The sequence below is a fragment of the Phyllopteryx taeniolatus genome, chromosome 3 (assembly GCF_024500385.1).
Source record: "Phyllopteryx taeniolatus isolate TA_2022b chromosome 3, UOR_Ptae_1.2, whole genome shotgun sequence".
NCBI lineage: Eukaryota > Metazoa > Chordata > Actinopteri > Syngnathiformes > Syngnathidae > Phyllopteryx > Phyllopteryx taeniolatus.
The window spans coordinates 10225425-10237527 of NC_084504.1; the positions used below are offsets into that span (position 1 = coordinate 10225425).

Consider the following 12103-nt stretch of genomic DNA (forward strand, 5'->3'; position numbering starts at 1 on the left):
TGTCAATAAAAAACAGCTTAAAGCACGCTCAGCGAGGGCAGAATGTGTAACATTCTACAGGTTGCAAAGTACAAGCTGCTGTATGAGGGTAGCGTCGTTAGCTTCGGCTATTCTCTCCAGTCTAACCCAAATGTTTATCCGGTCAGGCGGTGCTGGTTGCGATTTCTCCTTGCATCATCACAACAATCTGTCTTGGACGGGATGTTTGGGTGAGAAAAGATTTTCAGACCGACACTGAAAATGCAGTTTTAGGCCTTTTTTGGGCAGGCGAAAATATTCGGTGACTTCGAAATTTGTACTAACCCGAGCGGGCCAGTCTCTATACATGGCCCAATGTGATGGCCCGACACAGCGGCATAGTGACCCCAGGCGACTGGTCCACTGTTAATGTCGGCCCATGTTTCGATTACACATCTCGTAAAGTTTCTATGACAATTATTACACATATGTTTGTGTTACATATATTGCATTGCATGTGTTATTACAGTGTATGAGTAACATCAGAGTATGTTTAAATTACACTTGTTACTACTAATCATGTGATTCTAATAAACGTGAACAAACAATCTGTCATATTTCTGTTACACATGTATCATGTCCTGCGTTTCTAATACATGTAAACTTGCATGTTTCTGTTACACATTTGTGTTAATTGTATAATACTGCATCTTTTATTGCACACAATATTGTGTGCTTATTCATCACATGTAAACAATCACATGCTTCTACCCATTACATCTAATACCTCATGTTTGTAGCACAGAACACATGCAACCAAGTTTCTACCACATGTAACACATCATGCGTTTTAATACACATGTAAACAATCAAGTTTCTGTTACACATGTAACATCATATGGAACTGCCCATGTTTGCAAAGCGCATCTAATCATGTTCCTACCATAGATGTCAAACATCAGCTGTTTTATAACCACACATGTAAACAATCATGTATCTGTTACGCATGTACCATCATATGTAACTCCCCATGTTTGTAATGCACATTTAACCATGTTCCTGCCACACATCATCCTGTGTTTCGAATATGCATGTAAACAATCACATGCTTCTGTTACATACGCAACACCATGTGTAACGCCTCGTGTTGGTCATACACATCTGACCACGATTCTATGAAACGTAATCAATTAAATGTTTCTAGTATAAATGTCAACAATCAAATGCTTCTGTTACACATAGGTAACTCCCCATGTTTGCTCCACACCATTTAACACACTGCGTTTCTAATATCAATGTGAACAATTGTATGTGTCGGTGATACAATACAACATGTTTATGTTACACATATAATGCCTGATATGTGTGCTAGTTTAACACGTGTAACAATGTGTGTGTTCCTAATATAGGATATGTAAACAATCACATGTTTATGTTACACATCAAATGTAACTCCCTATATGTTTGTAATCCATAGCTGACCATGTAACGCATGTGTGTTTCCATTACGGCACACATGTCAACAAGCGTATCTGGCTGTTACACATTAGTGCGCTCCGCACACATTTTCCACCAGACTGGAGCTCGTCGCCGCTACTACGCCAAATAAGCAATCCCGCAGCGAGCCCCACGGCAACTGCGAGCAAACCGCACCGAGGCCCGACGTAAGCGGACTAAAATGCCAGTCATTTCCTCTGTAACGTCACACTCGAACGGAGCCAGCCACCCGTTACCGTGAAGGTAACACCCCCTCCCCCCGTCATGTTTGTCTGACAAATCAAAGAGGCGTCAAGTCACTGCGTGGCTGCTCGCTCGCCTCCGTAGTGGCGACAGTCGGGGCACCGTGAAGACCCAAAACGCCTCCCCAGCCGAGGCAGCGTTCCAGTGCACGGAGGTCCGTTAGCTAGCCACCAGCTGATCCCGCGTCCCCTCCGACATCAAAAAATAAGATTGTAGGTATCGTAACATGAATAATTGATGTTTCGTCTAAAGACGACGACGGACAAGGTACATTTAGGCCGAAAATGGGTGTGGAAAGTCGCCGCAAGTCGCCCGCTAGCCACTTAGCTTCCCCGCTTAGCCTCCGTTTAGCACGCAGCACTCACCAGCCAAGTAGCGGTCACAGCAAAACACTTGGCCCGGAATGAGAGGGGAGGAGTGCGGCGGCGCGTCGATTAGCTCCAGGCGGGCGGCCTCCACGTACATCCATAGGGTTACACGGGACGCCTTGGTCCGCCGCTCCCGCTCCTGACTCTTCACCGGCGGCCGGTTGCCATCCTTTCCTCGCTTAACAGCCACACGCGCACAAACAAAAGCTTAGCGCGGAGATCCTCGTCGTCCCCGCCGGTCGGCGAGCATCCCTCCTGTGGAGCCGAGCGAGCGAGCGCTGAATGAGCGAGTAGCCAGCCAGCCGGGAACTACACGCCGAGGAACGAAACTGACATCTGCCGGGGGAAACGAAGAACACAAGTCCCGGCGAGGACATTCACGACCTGACACAAGATGGCGCCTTTGGATCACAGTGAAGACGGCCATCGCCATTTAATCCCATTTATAAGAACCCTCTGATATACTGGACAAACTTCTGATCAACGTACCTGAAGAAATTACAGAGGTGCCTTGATTTACGATTTTATTTCGTTCCATGATCATGCACGTAATTTAAGACACTCTTATCTAAAAAAATATCTTAAATGGAAATGCAATAAATCAGTTCCAGCACCACAAAAAAAACACCAACAAAAAATGTAACGTGTTTTAACAAGAAAAATAGCATTCTGCAGTATTGTACTTTTTGAAAACATTCAACAATAACATAAAACAGAATGTAAAGAATAAACCGTTTTTGTAGTATGATTTCATGCTTTAATACCCATTGACATTGTGCTGCTCCTTCTGGTGTGCATAGTACAGACATATGATTTGCAGAGGTTAAACAATATAAACCTGTATTTTTATATTGTCTGTCTTCAGCTCTTCGAGAAGGCTCTCTCTGACATTTTTGTTGTCACATCTCACAGCACAAGACATGGTCCGCAGCTGCAAAGAGCTTCCAAAGCATCAGGGGGATCTGAGGAAAATGTGTTATGGCCCAATGAAACCAGGACTGAACTATAATATGCCGATAATTCCTAAAGGTATGTTTGGCGCAAACATTGCTTATCACCAAAACAATACCATACAATGATGGCAGCTGTTTTTCTTCAGCTGGAACTTGGGGCCTTAGTCAAGGTGGGGAGAATCAAGAAAAGTTCCAAATACGAGGCAATGTTAGCACAAACCCTTCGAGCTTCTTCTACAAAAGTAAAATGCAGAAAATAAATAAATAAAACTGAAGAAGGAAGGGAGAGCCAACCAGAACACCTGAACTTGATTTGTGGTTAATCAGAGACACTTTAAATGGTGGCAGGTGCATTCTGACTGCCATTTAACGAGTTTGTATGTGATTGGTTAATAATTATGAACACAGCCACATCCCCAGAGGGTGTGCACACTTGTGCAACCACATTATCGTCATTATTTATTTTTACTTCCTAATGCTAAAAGCTAAAAGAAAGGAAAAAAATCTAGTTGAACTGGATCAATTAATGGTGGAAAACGTTTTGAAATTATTTATCTTGATCTCATTTTCTATATGACAAAAACCTGGCAAATGAAAAGGGGTGTGTAGACTTTTTATAACGCTGACTTTTTCTACACTGAACAGAGTTATGGACAGGATGCTGGAATAACAAAATATTTACATTCTAGTACAAAATGTTTGTGGTCATGCAGGTTGAAACCCTGAAGAAAAAAAAAATATTTAGGCTTTCACATCTACATAATTAAGATTTTGAATGAAGTAAGACTACTGAACTTGTCTTATTTGTAAAACTGTCTTTACATTTTGTCTGTCTGCTGTACTTGCCTGTCTGTATGTCTCTCCCGCTCTCCATGAATTATACATGGAAAATTTAATGTCAATCAACAGCTAGACAGGACATTGAAACCACAGATTTCATTGGTACAAAACCTTGTGGGTTATTTGCAGGGTATTGTGGTTAATGTTTCACCAAACAATGTCAGGAATTAAACACCCGTACTTTTAGAGCTAAGTGGAGGAGGGATGTGCTTGGGATGCCATGCTCCACCCACATCAGATGGCGTACCTTGAATACCTACTTCCAATTGGGGTTTATGTAGGCAAATTCCCAAGTAGGAGTTTGTTAAGGTTTGACCTCTCAAATTTGACAAAAATGGCTGCTTTGAACCAAAATGGCCAACTTCTTGTTCAATTTCGAGAATGGATCCTTGAGACTTTTTAGTGTGTCCTGTTATGATACACATGTCCACTCAATTTTGTCTGGGGCCCCGGGTATATGATACACTTGTCTACCAAATTTTGTGTTGATCAGTGAAATTGGTGTCTGGGGCTGATATTTGTTCCCCCAACTTTCTCACAAAATGCAAGCCCTGGAATTTGCTCAAAATTGCAACTTCAAATCAATATATCCAACCTCCTGTTCAATTCCTGGTGTGGAACCTAGAGACTTTTTCATGTGTCATGTTACGATAGACACGTCTGTCCAGATTCGTGTCGATCGATGAAGCTGGTGTCAAGAGATACTGTGGGTCTTTCTGTAAATCAGGATGTTTACAGGAATCATCCAGTTGGCTGTGACACAAGTTTCTTCCATCTACGCAACTGTTTCCTGGGATGTTGGCCAGAGAGCACAACAGGAAGAAGATAAACTGACTTTCACGCACAGAAAAAACAAATCTGAAATGAAAGAGGATCATCTTACATTTCATAAGATTGTTTTTTTTTTTTTTTTTTTTTTTACAACCACGACGAGCCCCACATGACTCTTCATGTTGCTGCTGATAATGATTGAACTCCCCTTGAGGCACTTTTCAGGCTGATTGTTTCCACTGAACTTCAAATACTTCCACTTTGGAGGGATCGAAATTTACTTTCTTCTTAACTGTGACCCTATTACGCCTCTTTTTTCTCTCTTTCTCTTGAGAAAACGGTTAATTTTCTTTGAAATATTTTTTTTCTCAAAAACAAGTTGGATTGTATATTTTTTGAGAACATATTTTGGGAGAAGAAAAATGTACTTGTTCAAGCAAAAAGTTCGATTACTTCTGATATGTTCAGTATTTGCTTACGTTTTTCATGAAGATCAAGTTGCTTGAGCAAAGAGTTCTACTACTTTTGATAATTCTGAGAAAAAGGTAGATTTCATTTAAGATTTTTTTTCTCAAAGAAGGTGAATTTTATTCTATATTTTTGGAAGAAAAAATATTTTCCTGAAAAGTAAGATGCACTTGTTTGTGCAAAACGTTCTATTACTTCCGATATTTTTTCCGAGAAAAAGGTCAAGAGTTTTTTGGGGTGAAGAAAGATGTACTTTTTTTGAGGAAACAGTTATATTGTGTCTGATACTTTCTCAAAAAAAAGAAAAAAAAGTGTAGGAATAAACTTCAATTTGTTTGAGAAAAATAACATTTACAGAAAAAGTAATGTTTTTTAAAACGAGATTTTGGAGAATTTTTTTTTCTAGAATGTTTCCTGAGATAAAATGTTTTGGTTTTTTTTGAGAACATTTTGTTTTGGGAGATTTTGTTTGTCTTTTAAAAAAAGAGGGGTTTTTTTAAAAAAAAAAAGGTTTTTTTCAATTAAAAAAAGGTGTACTGATTGGAGATTTATTTTTCCTTTTTTCAAGAAAATGTTTTTTACGAGAAAATATGTAATATTGCGGCATGGTGGAGATTGGTTAGCACATCTGCCTCACAGTTCTGAGGACCTGGGTTCAAATCCGACCTCGCCTGTGTGGAGATTTATTTTTCCTTTTTTCAAGAAAATGTTTTTTACGAGAAAATATGTAATATTGCGGCATGGTGGAGATTGGTTAGCACATCTGCCTCACAGTTCTGAGGACCTGGGTTCAAATCCGACCTCGCCTGTGTGGAGTTTGCATGTTCTCGCCGTGCCTGCTTGGTTTTTCTCCGGGCACTCCGGTTTCTTCCCACATCCCCAAAACGTGTGGTAGGTTGATTGAAGACTCTAAATTGCCCGTAGGTGTGAATGTGAGTGCGAATGGTTGTTTGTTTGTATGTGTCCTGCGATTGGCTGGCGACCTGTTCAGGGTGTACCCCGCCTCTCGCTCAAGGATAGCTGTGGTAGGCTCCAGCATGCCCGCGACCCTAGTGAGGATAGGCATTCCAGAAAATGAATGAATGTATGAATATGTAATATTGCGAGGTAACGTGCTATTTTTTGAGAAAACGTCATTACAAGATGAAGCATCATTTTTTTTCAAGGAAAAGTGACTTTCTAAGTCAATTACATCATCTTTAAGATAGTATAGCATACCATAGCGCATGTGTGGGGATTCTGAAATTACAGTGGGTACGGAAAGTATTCAGAACCCCTTCAATTGTTTACACAGCACCCCGTATTGACAGGAAAAAAAAACAGAATTGTTGACATTTTTGAAGATTTATTAAAAAAGAAAAACTGAAATATCACACAGCCATAAGTATTCAGACCCTTTGCTCAGTATTTAGTAGAAGCACCCTTTTGAGCTAATACAGCCAAGAGTATTTTTGGGAATGATGCAACAGGTTTTTCTCACCTGCATTTGGGGATCATCTGCCATTCCTCCTTGCAGATCCTCTCCAGTTTTGTCAGGTTGGATGGTGAACGTTGGTGGGCAGCCCTTTTCAGGTCTCTCCAGAGATGCTCAATTGGGTTTAAGTCAGGGCCATTCAAGAACAGTCACAGAGTTCTTCTGAAGCCACTCCTTCGTTATTTTAGCTGTGTGCTTCGAGTCATTGTCTTTGAAGGTGAACCTTCGGCCCAGTCTGAGTTCCTGAGTACATTGGAGAAGGTTTTTGTCCAGGATATCCCTGTACTTGGCTGCATTCATCTTTCCTTCGATTACAACCAGTCTCCCTCTCCCTGCGACTGAAAAACACACCTACAGCATGATGCTGCCACCACCATGCTTCACTGTTGGGACTGTATTGGACAGGTGATGAGCAGTGCCTGGTTTTTTCCACACATACCGCTTAGAATTAAGGCCAAAAAGTTCTATCTTGGTCTCACCAGACCAGAGAATCTTATTTCTCACCATCTTCGAGTCCTTCAGGTGTTTTTTTTAGCAAACTCCATGCGGGCTTTCATGTGTCTTGCACTGAGGGGAGGCTTCCGTCGGGCCACTCTGCCATAAAGCCCCGACTGGTGGAGGGCTGCAGTGATGGTTGACTTTCTAGAACTTTCTCCCATCTCCCGACTGCATCTCTGGAGCTCAGCCACAGTGATCTTGGGGTTCTTCTTTACCTCTCTCACCAAGGCTCTTCTTCCCCAATTGCTCAGTTTGGCCGGAGGGCCAGCTCTAGGAAGGGTTCTGATCGTCCCAAACGTCTTCCATTTCAGGATTATGGAGGCCACTTTGCGCTTAGGAACCTTAAGTGCAGCAGAATTCTGTTTGTAACCTTGGCCAGATCTTTGGCTTGCCACAATTCTGTCTTTGAGCTCTTCAGGCAGTTCCTTTGACCTCATGATTCTCATTTGCTCTGACATGCACTGTGAGCTGTAAGGTCTTATATAGACAGGTGTGTGGCTTTCCTAATGAAGTCCAATCAGTATAATCAAACACAGCTGGACTCCAATAAAGGTGTAGAACCATCTCAAGGATGGTCAGAAGAAATGGACAGCACCCAAGTTAAATATGAATGTCACAGCAAAGGGTCTGAATACTTATGGCTGTGCGATATTTCAGTTTTTCTTTTTTAATAAATCAGCAAAAATGTCGACAATTCAGTTTTTCTTCTGTCAATATGGGGTGCTGCGTGTACATTAATGAGGAAAAAACTTAACAAATGATTTTAACAAATGTCTGCAATATAACAAAGAGTGAAAAATTTAAGGGGGTCTAAAAACTTTCCGTACCCACTGTAACACAATGTTTTGAAGCTTGTAATATTATTTTTCCCCAATAACTTTATTTTGTATTTGCTCATTGTATGCGCCGAAGTGAAAGTAAACACAACAGATGTGCTGAAAATCACACGATTGCTCAAGCAGACCATAGAACCAGACTTTCATAATCATCCTCATCTTTATTCTTGTTAATGTTTTGAGCTGTTTCATCACAGTTGGCAGCCCTATCTTATTTTCCTTCTTCTAACTGGTGATGATTGTTATCTGGGAGGGATGATGAATGCAAGCAAAAACCTGCAAATAACCATCCGCACATCTCTGCTTTTTCACAAACAGTATAGTAGATATAAAACGTCTACACGCCCTGTTCAAATACCATTTTTTTGTGATTAAAAAAAAAAAAGAGACCAAGATACTGTAAATAATTTCAAAACTTTCACTTAATATGACCTATACCCTGTAAAACTCAGTTTAATGCAAAAATGTAACTTTTTTGAAAGTGGAAGCAAAAAAAAACAACTGACATATTGTGGTTGCAAAAGTGTAAATTACCTCTTATGTTGCCACATAGCGGTAAAATGGCAGACTTCCAGTGTCTCTACAGGCATGACTTCTTGAGACTTTTTTGTGCCTACCAAATTTCATATTACTAAGTAAAGTAGGCTGCATGGGCTGAATCTTCCAAAACTCTCTAGTTCGTCCTTGAAGTACCCACCTAAAGTGGCAAAATTGACCCTGAAATGGCAGGCTTCCCGTGTATTTCAAGAATAGCTTCCTGAGACTTTTTGGTGGGTTTACTCATGATAGACATGCATACCAAGTGTCTTGTCGCTAAGTGAAACGGGCTACGTGGGCTGAGTTTTCAAAAACTCTCCTGTCTTGTCTTTGAAGCACCTTTGAAATTTACCAAATTGACCCTAAAATGGCCACTTCCGACCACAATGGCAGAAATTTTATGTTTCTTCAGACAGGTTCTTTTATACCTTTTTTGTGGGTCTACCCATGATAGATATGTCAACAGAGTTTCATGTTGCCAAGTGAAACCGGCATCCAATTAAACTCCCAGACATGAAAGGAGTATTTCCAGTGAAGCAATGTTGGCCGCAGGGGAAATCTTCTGGAAAGGAAAAATTTTGGCAAGGAGGTGAAAGTGATGCCCACACGCTTCTGTTCCGCTACCAGCGATGAAGAATGCGACTTTCGCTTTCTGTGAGCACCTGCTGTATAAATTCACCGGTGGACCAGCACACACCGTCACACATCGACACAAGATCCAACCATGGACCCTCGACTTGCTGCTCTGCTCCTCGTGGTGCTCCTCTGCTCTCACCCGGCAGCAGGTAAGACCACTTGCAGACCACCTTGTCCGTGTCCTCCCATTCCTGACGTGCCGCCGTGTTTTTCTTCCCGCAGGTCAGAAGCTGGTGGGCTGTTGTCTGGCGACCAGAAACATGTGCTTCCCTCGCAAAATCGTGGCTAGCTACTTCCACCAGGAAGCTGGCAATGGCTGCAAATACAGTGCCACCATGTAAGTCTTCACGTGCTGTGTTGGACATATGCCATTTTGTCATCCAGTGGAATTATTTTTCAATTTGTATTGATTCATTTTATTGCTTTCATGTTTTGGTGATTTTTATTACTTTTTATTTTAATATTATACATTTTTATATTTTTTTTTATTATTAAACAATTTAGGGCGGCACGGTGGACGACTGGTTAGAGTGTCTGCCTCACAGTTCTGAGGAGTGGGGTTCAATCCCCAGCCCCGCCTGTGTGGAGTTTGCATGTTCTCCCCGTGCCTGCGTGGGTTTTCTCCGGGCACTCCGCTTTCCTCCCACATCCCAAAAACATGCATGAATTGGAGACTCTAAATTGCACGTAGGTGTGAATGTGACTGAGAATGGTTGTTTGTTTCTATGTGCCCTGCAATTGGCTGGCGACCAGTTCAGGGTGTACCCCGCCTCCTGCTCAATGATAGCTGGGATAGGCTCCAGCACGCCCGCGACCCTAGTGAGAAGAAGCGGCTCAGAAAATGGATGGATGGATGGATAAACAATTTAGATAGTAAATCATTTTTAAAATACATGATTTTTAGAAATATTTCTTTGTTTGATCATTTTTTTCATTTCTGTTTAGCATAAAACATTTTTTTAATATTTTTTAAATTAGTTTTTAAAATAAAGTGTTTTTATTTATTTTATTTTAATGTTGTTGTCTTTACCCTTCACATCTTGTTTAGATGTTCATTTTAAAAATATTTTAAATTTAAACCTTGGCTGTTTTCCTCCAAATAAAAATGTATTATTATTCTTATTATCCATCCATTTTCTTCCACTTATATGGGGTCGGATCACGGGGGCAGCAGCTTAAGCAGGGAAGTCCAGACTTTCCTCTCCCCAGCCACTTCACCCAGTTCTTCTGAGGGGATCCCGAGGCGTTTGCAGGTCAACCGGGAGACATAATCTCTCCAGTGTGTCCTGGGTCGTGCCCGGAACACCTTACTAGGGAGGCGTCCAGGAGGCATCCTAATCAGATGCCCGAGCCACCTCATATGGCTCCTCTCAATGAGGAGGAGCAGCGGCTCTACTCCGAGCCTCTCTCAGATGACCGAGCTTCTCACCCTCTCTGAGTGAGAGTCGGGACACCCTGCGGAGGAAACTCATTTCGGCCGCTTGGATCTGCTATCTTGTTCTTTCAGTCACGACCTACAGCTCTTGATCATAGGTGAGGGTAGGAACGTAGATCGGTAAATTGAGAACTTCGCCTTAGCTCCTTCTTCACCACAACAGACCGATAAAGTGCACCGATCCACCTGTCGATCTCCCGTTCCCTTCCCTCATTATAATTATTATAATGTGTACAAAAGATTCTTTTCCTCTCCCAAGTTGTCCGTAAATATTTTCTATTCAATACAGAGCATTGATCCAGTTACAATGCTTATAGTTTTATCTGTGAAGTGAGTTTGTTACTATATTATTTATTTTTCTAATATGGTATTTTATAATTTGTTTTTTTTCTAGTTTTCTGTCCAAGGCTGGCAAACAACTTTGCGCCCCACCGCAGTACGAGAGCAAGTGCGTTCAAGAGCTCATTGCCTACCTGGACAACAACAAGCCAGTAAGTGCTAAAAAGTGAAAGAAACACTTCAGAATTTTGTTTTTTGTTGTTATTCATGAATATAATGGTGCGCTTTTTTTTCCTCACAGCAAAGGAGAAGCAAAAAAACTGATGTTTTAGTCACCATTTAATTTTTCTTTTTACATGATTTTTGGCTGCACGTGACAATGCATTCTTTTACATTTTTTTTCTTTGATGTCTGTTAAATGCTCTTTTTTTTATAAGTTTCTCTTTTTAAAAACATATTATTGTGACTGGCTCTTATATATTTAATGTTTTAGTTTATTTTTCAAAATAGAGACATTTTTGTGACATTCTGCTGAGGTGTGTCTTCGTTGTTTGTCAATTCTACTGCTCAGTGTTTGTTGTTGACAACAAGTATAAATAACGTTTATTCTTTTTTTTTTAACTTCCTGTTATGACTCAGTAAAGTCATCATTTTGTATAAACATTTTTTTGTAATCTTGTCTTTGATGTTTGTCAGCGGAATTCAACCAGTTTTGTGCAGCTTTTTTAACACATCTGTTGTCGACAATGTTTAAAATAAAGTTTTTGCCATCTTTTTAATTACTGTCGTGACTTGACTTGCTTTTATATCTAACGGTGATTTTTTTTTAACATTCTGATGATATTTTTTAACTATTAATGCTTCTGTTGTTGAAATTATCTTTACAATTTTGTTTAAAAAAAACATCCAGTTGTAATTAGGTTTTAATATAAAGCTCTCATTTAGATATGTAGACATTTTTGTGCCATTCTGATGTTTGTCTTTGATGTGTATCAACTTTTATATATTTTTCCATTTCACATCTAAATTTTATGAAATATGCTAATTATAATTACATTTTGATAAATGCAATCAAATATTAAGGTGTGATTTTATATTTAATGTATTATTATAATATATATCCCCAATAAATGTACATTTACATATTTAAGTAATTTATTTGAAATAAATACTTTTACATATGTATTTAATATTTGCATTTATTTCATTAAATAATTGGCTAATTAATGATAATTTAATTAGGAATGATACGAATCAATAATGATGAACCATTTCACTTATTAAAATAATGTATTATATATAGAAAACAA

The 12103-nt window shown here is 40.0% G+C and overlaps 2 protein-coding genes across 4 annotated transcripts in view; one reads left to right on the plus strand and one right to left on the minus strand.

The window, feature by feature from the left end:
• wdfy3 (WD repeat and FYVE domain containing 3) overlaps positions 1–2203 on the minus strand; it is a 113119-nt gene extending 110916 nt beyond the window's left edge. Inside the window, exon 1 of the mRNA XM_061766924.1 lies at positions 2064–2203. The gene's annotated coding sequence lies outside the window, so the exon portion shown is untranslated. The remainder of the gene's footprint in view (positions 1–2063) is intronic.
• Positions 2204–2427: 224 nt separating this feature from the next.
• Positions 2428–11572, plus strand: LOC133474847 (C-C motif chemokine 3-like 1). 3 transcript variants are annotated; one of them, XM_061766932.1, is made up of 6 exons: positions 2428–2572; positions 2979–3095; positions 8898–9228; positions 9302–9416; positions 10909–11005; positions 11095–11572. In XM_061766932.1, exons 3-6 carry the CDS (start codon positions 9168–9170, stop codon positions 11134–11136), a joined length of 315 nt encoding a protein of 104 aa, XP_061622916.1. In that variant the 5' UTR covers positions 2428–2572; positions 2979–3095; positions 8898–9167; the 3' UTR covers positions 11137–11572. The 3 variants fall into 3 exon arrangements, with proteins under 3 accessions (XP_061622916.1, XP_061622917.1, XP_061622918.1); XM_061766933.1 differs by having other exon boundaries at positions 9071–9228; XM_061766934.1 differs by having other exon boundaries at positions 2432–2572; positions 2932–3095; positions 9071–9228.
• The last annotated feature ends 531 nt before the right edge of the window (positions 11573–12103 follow it).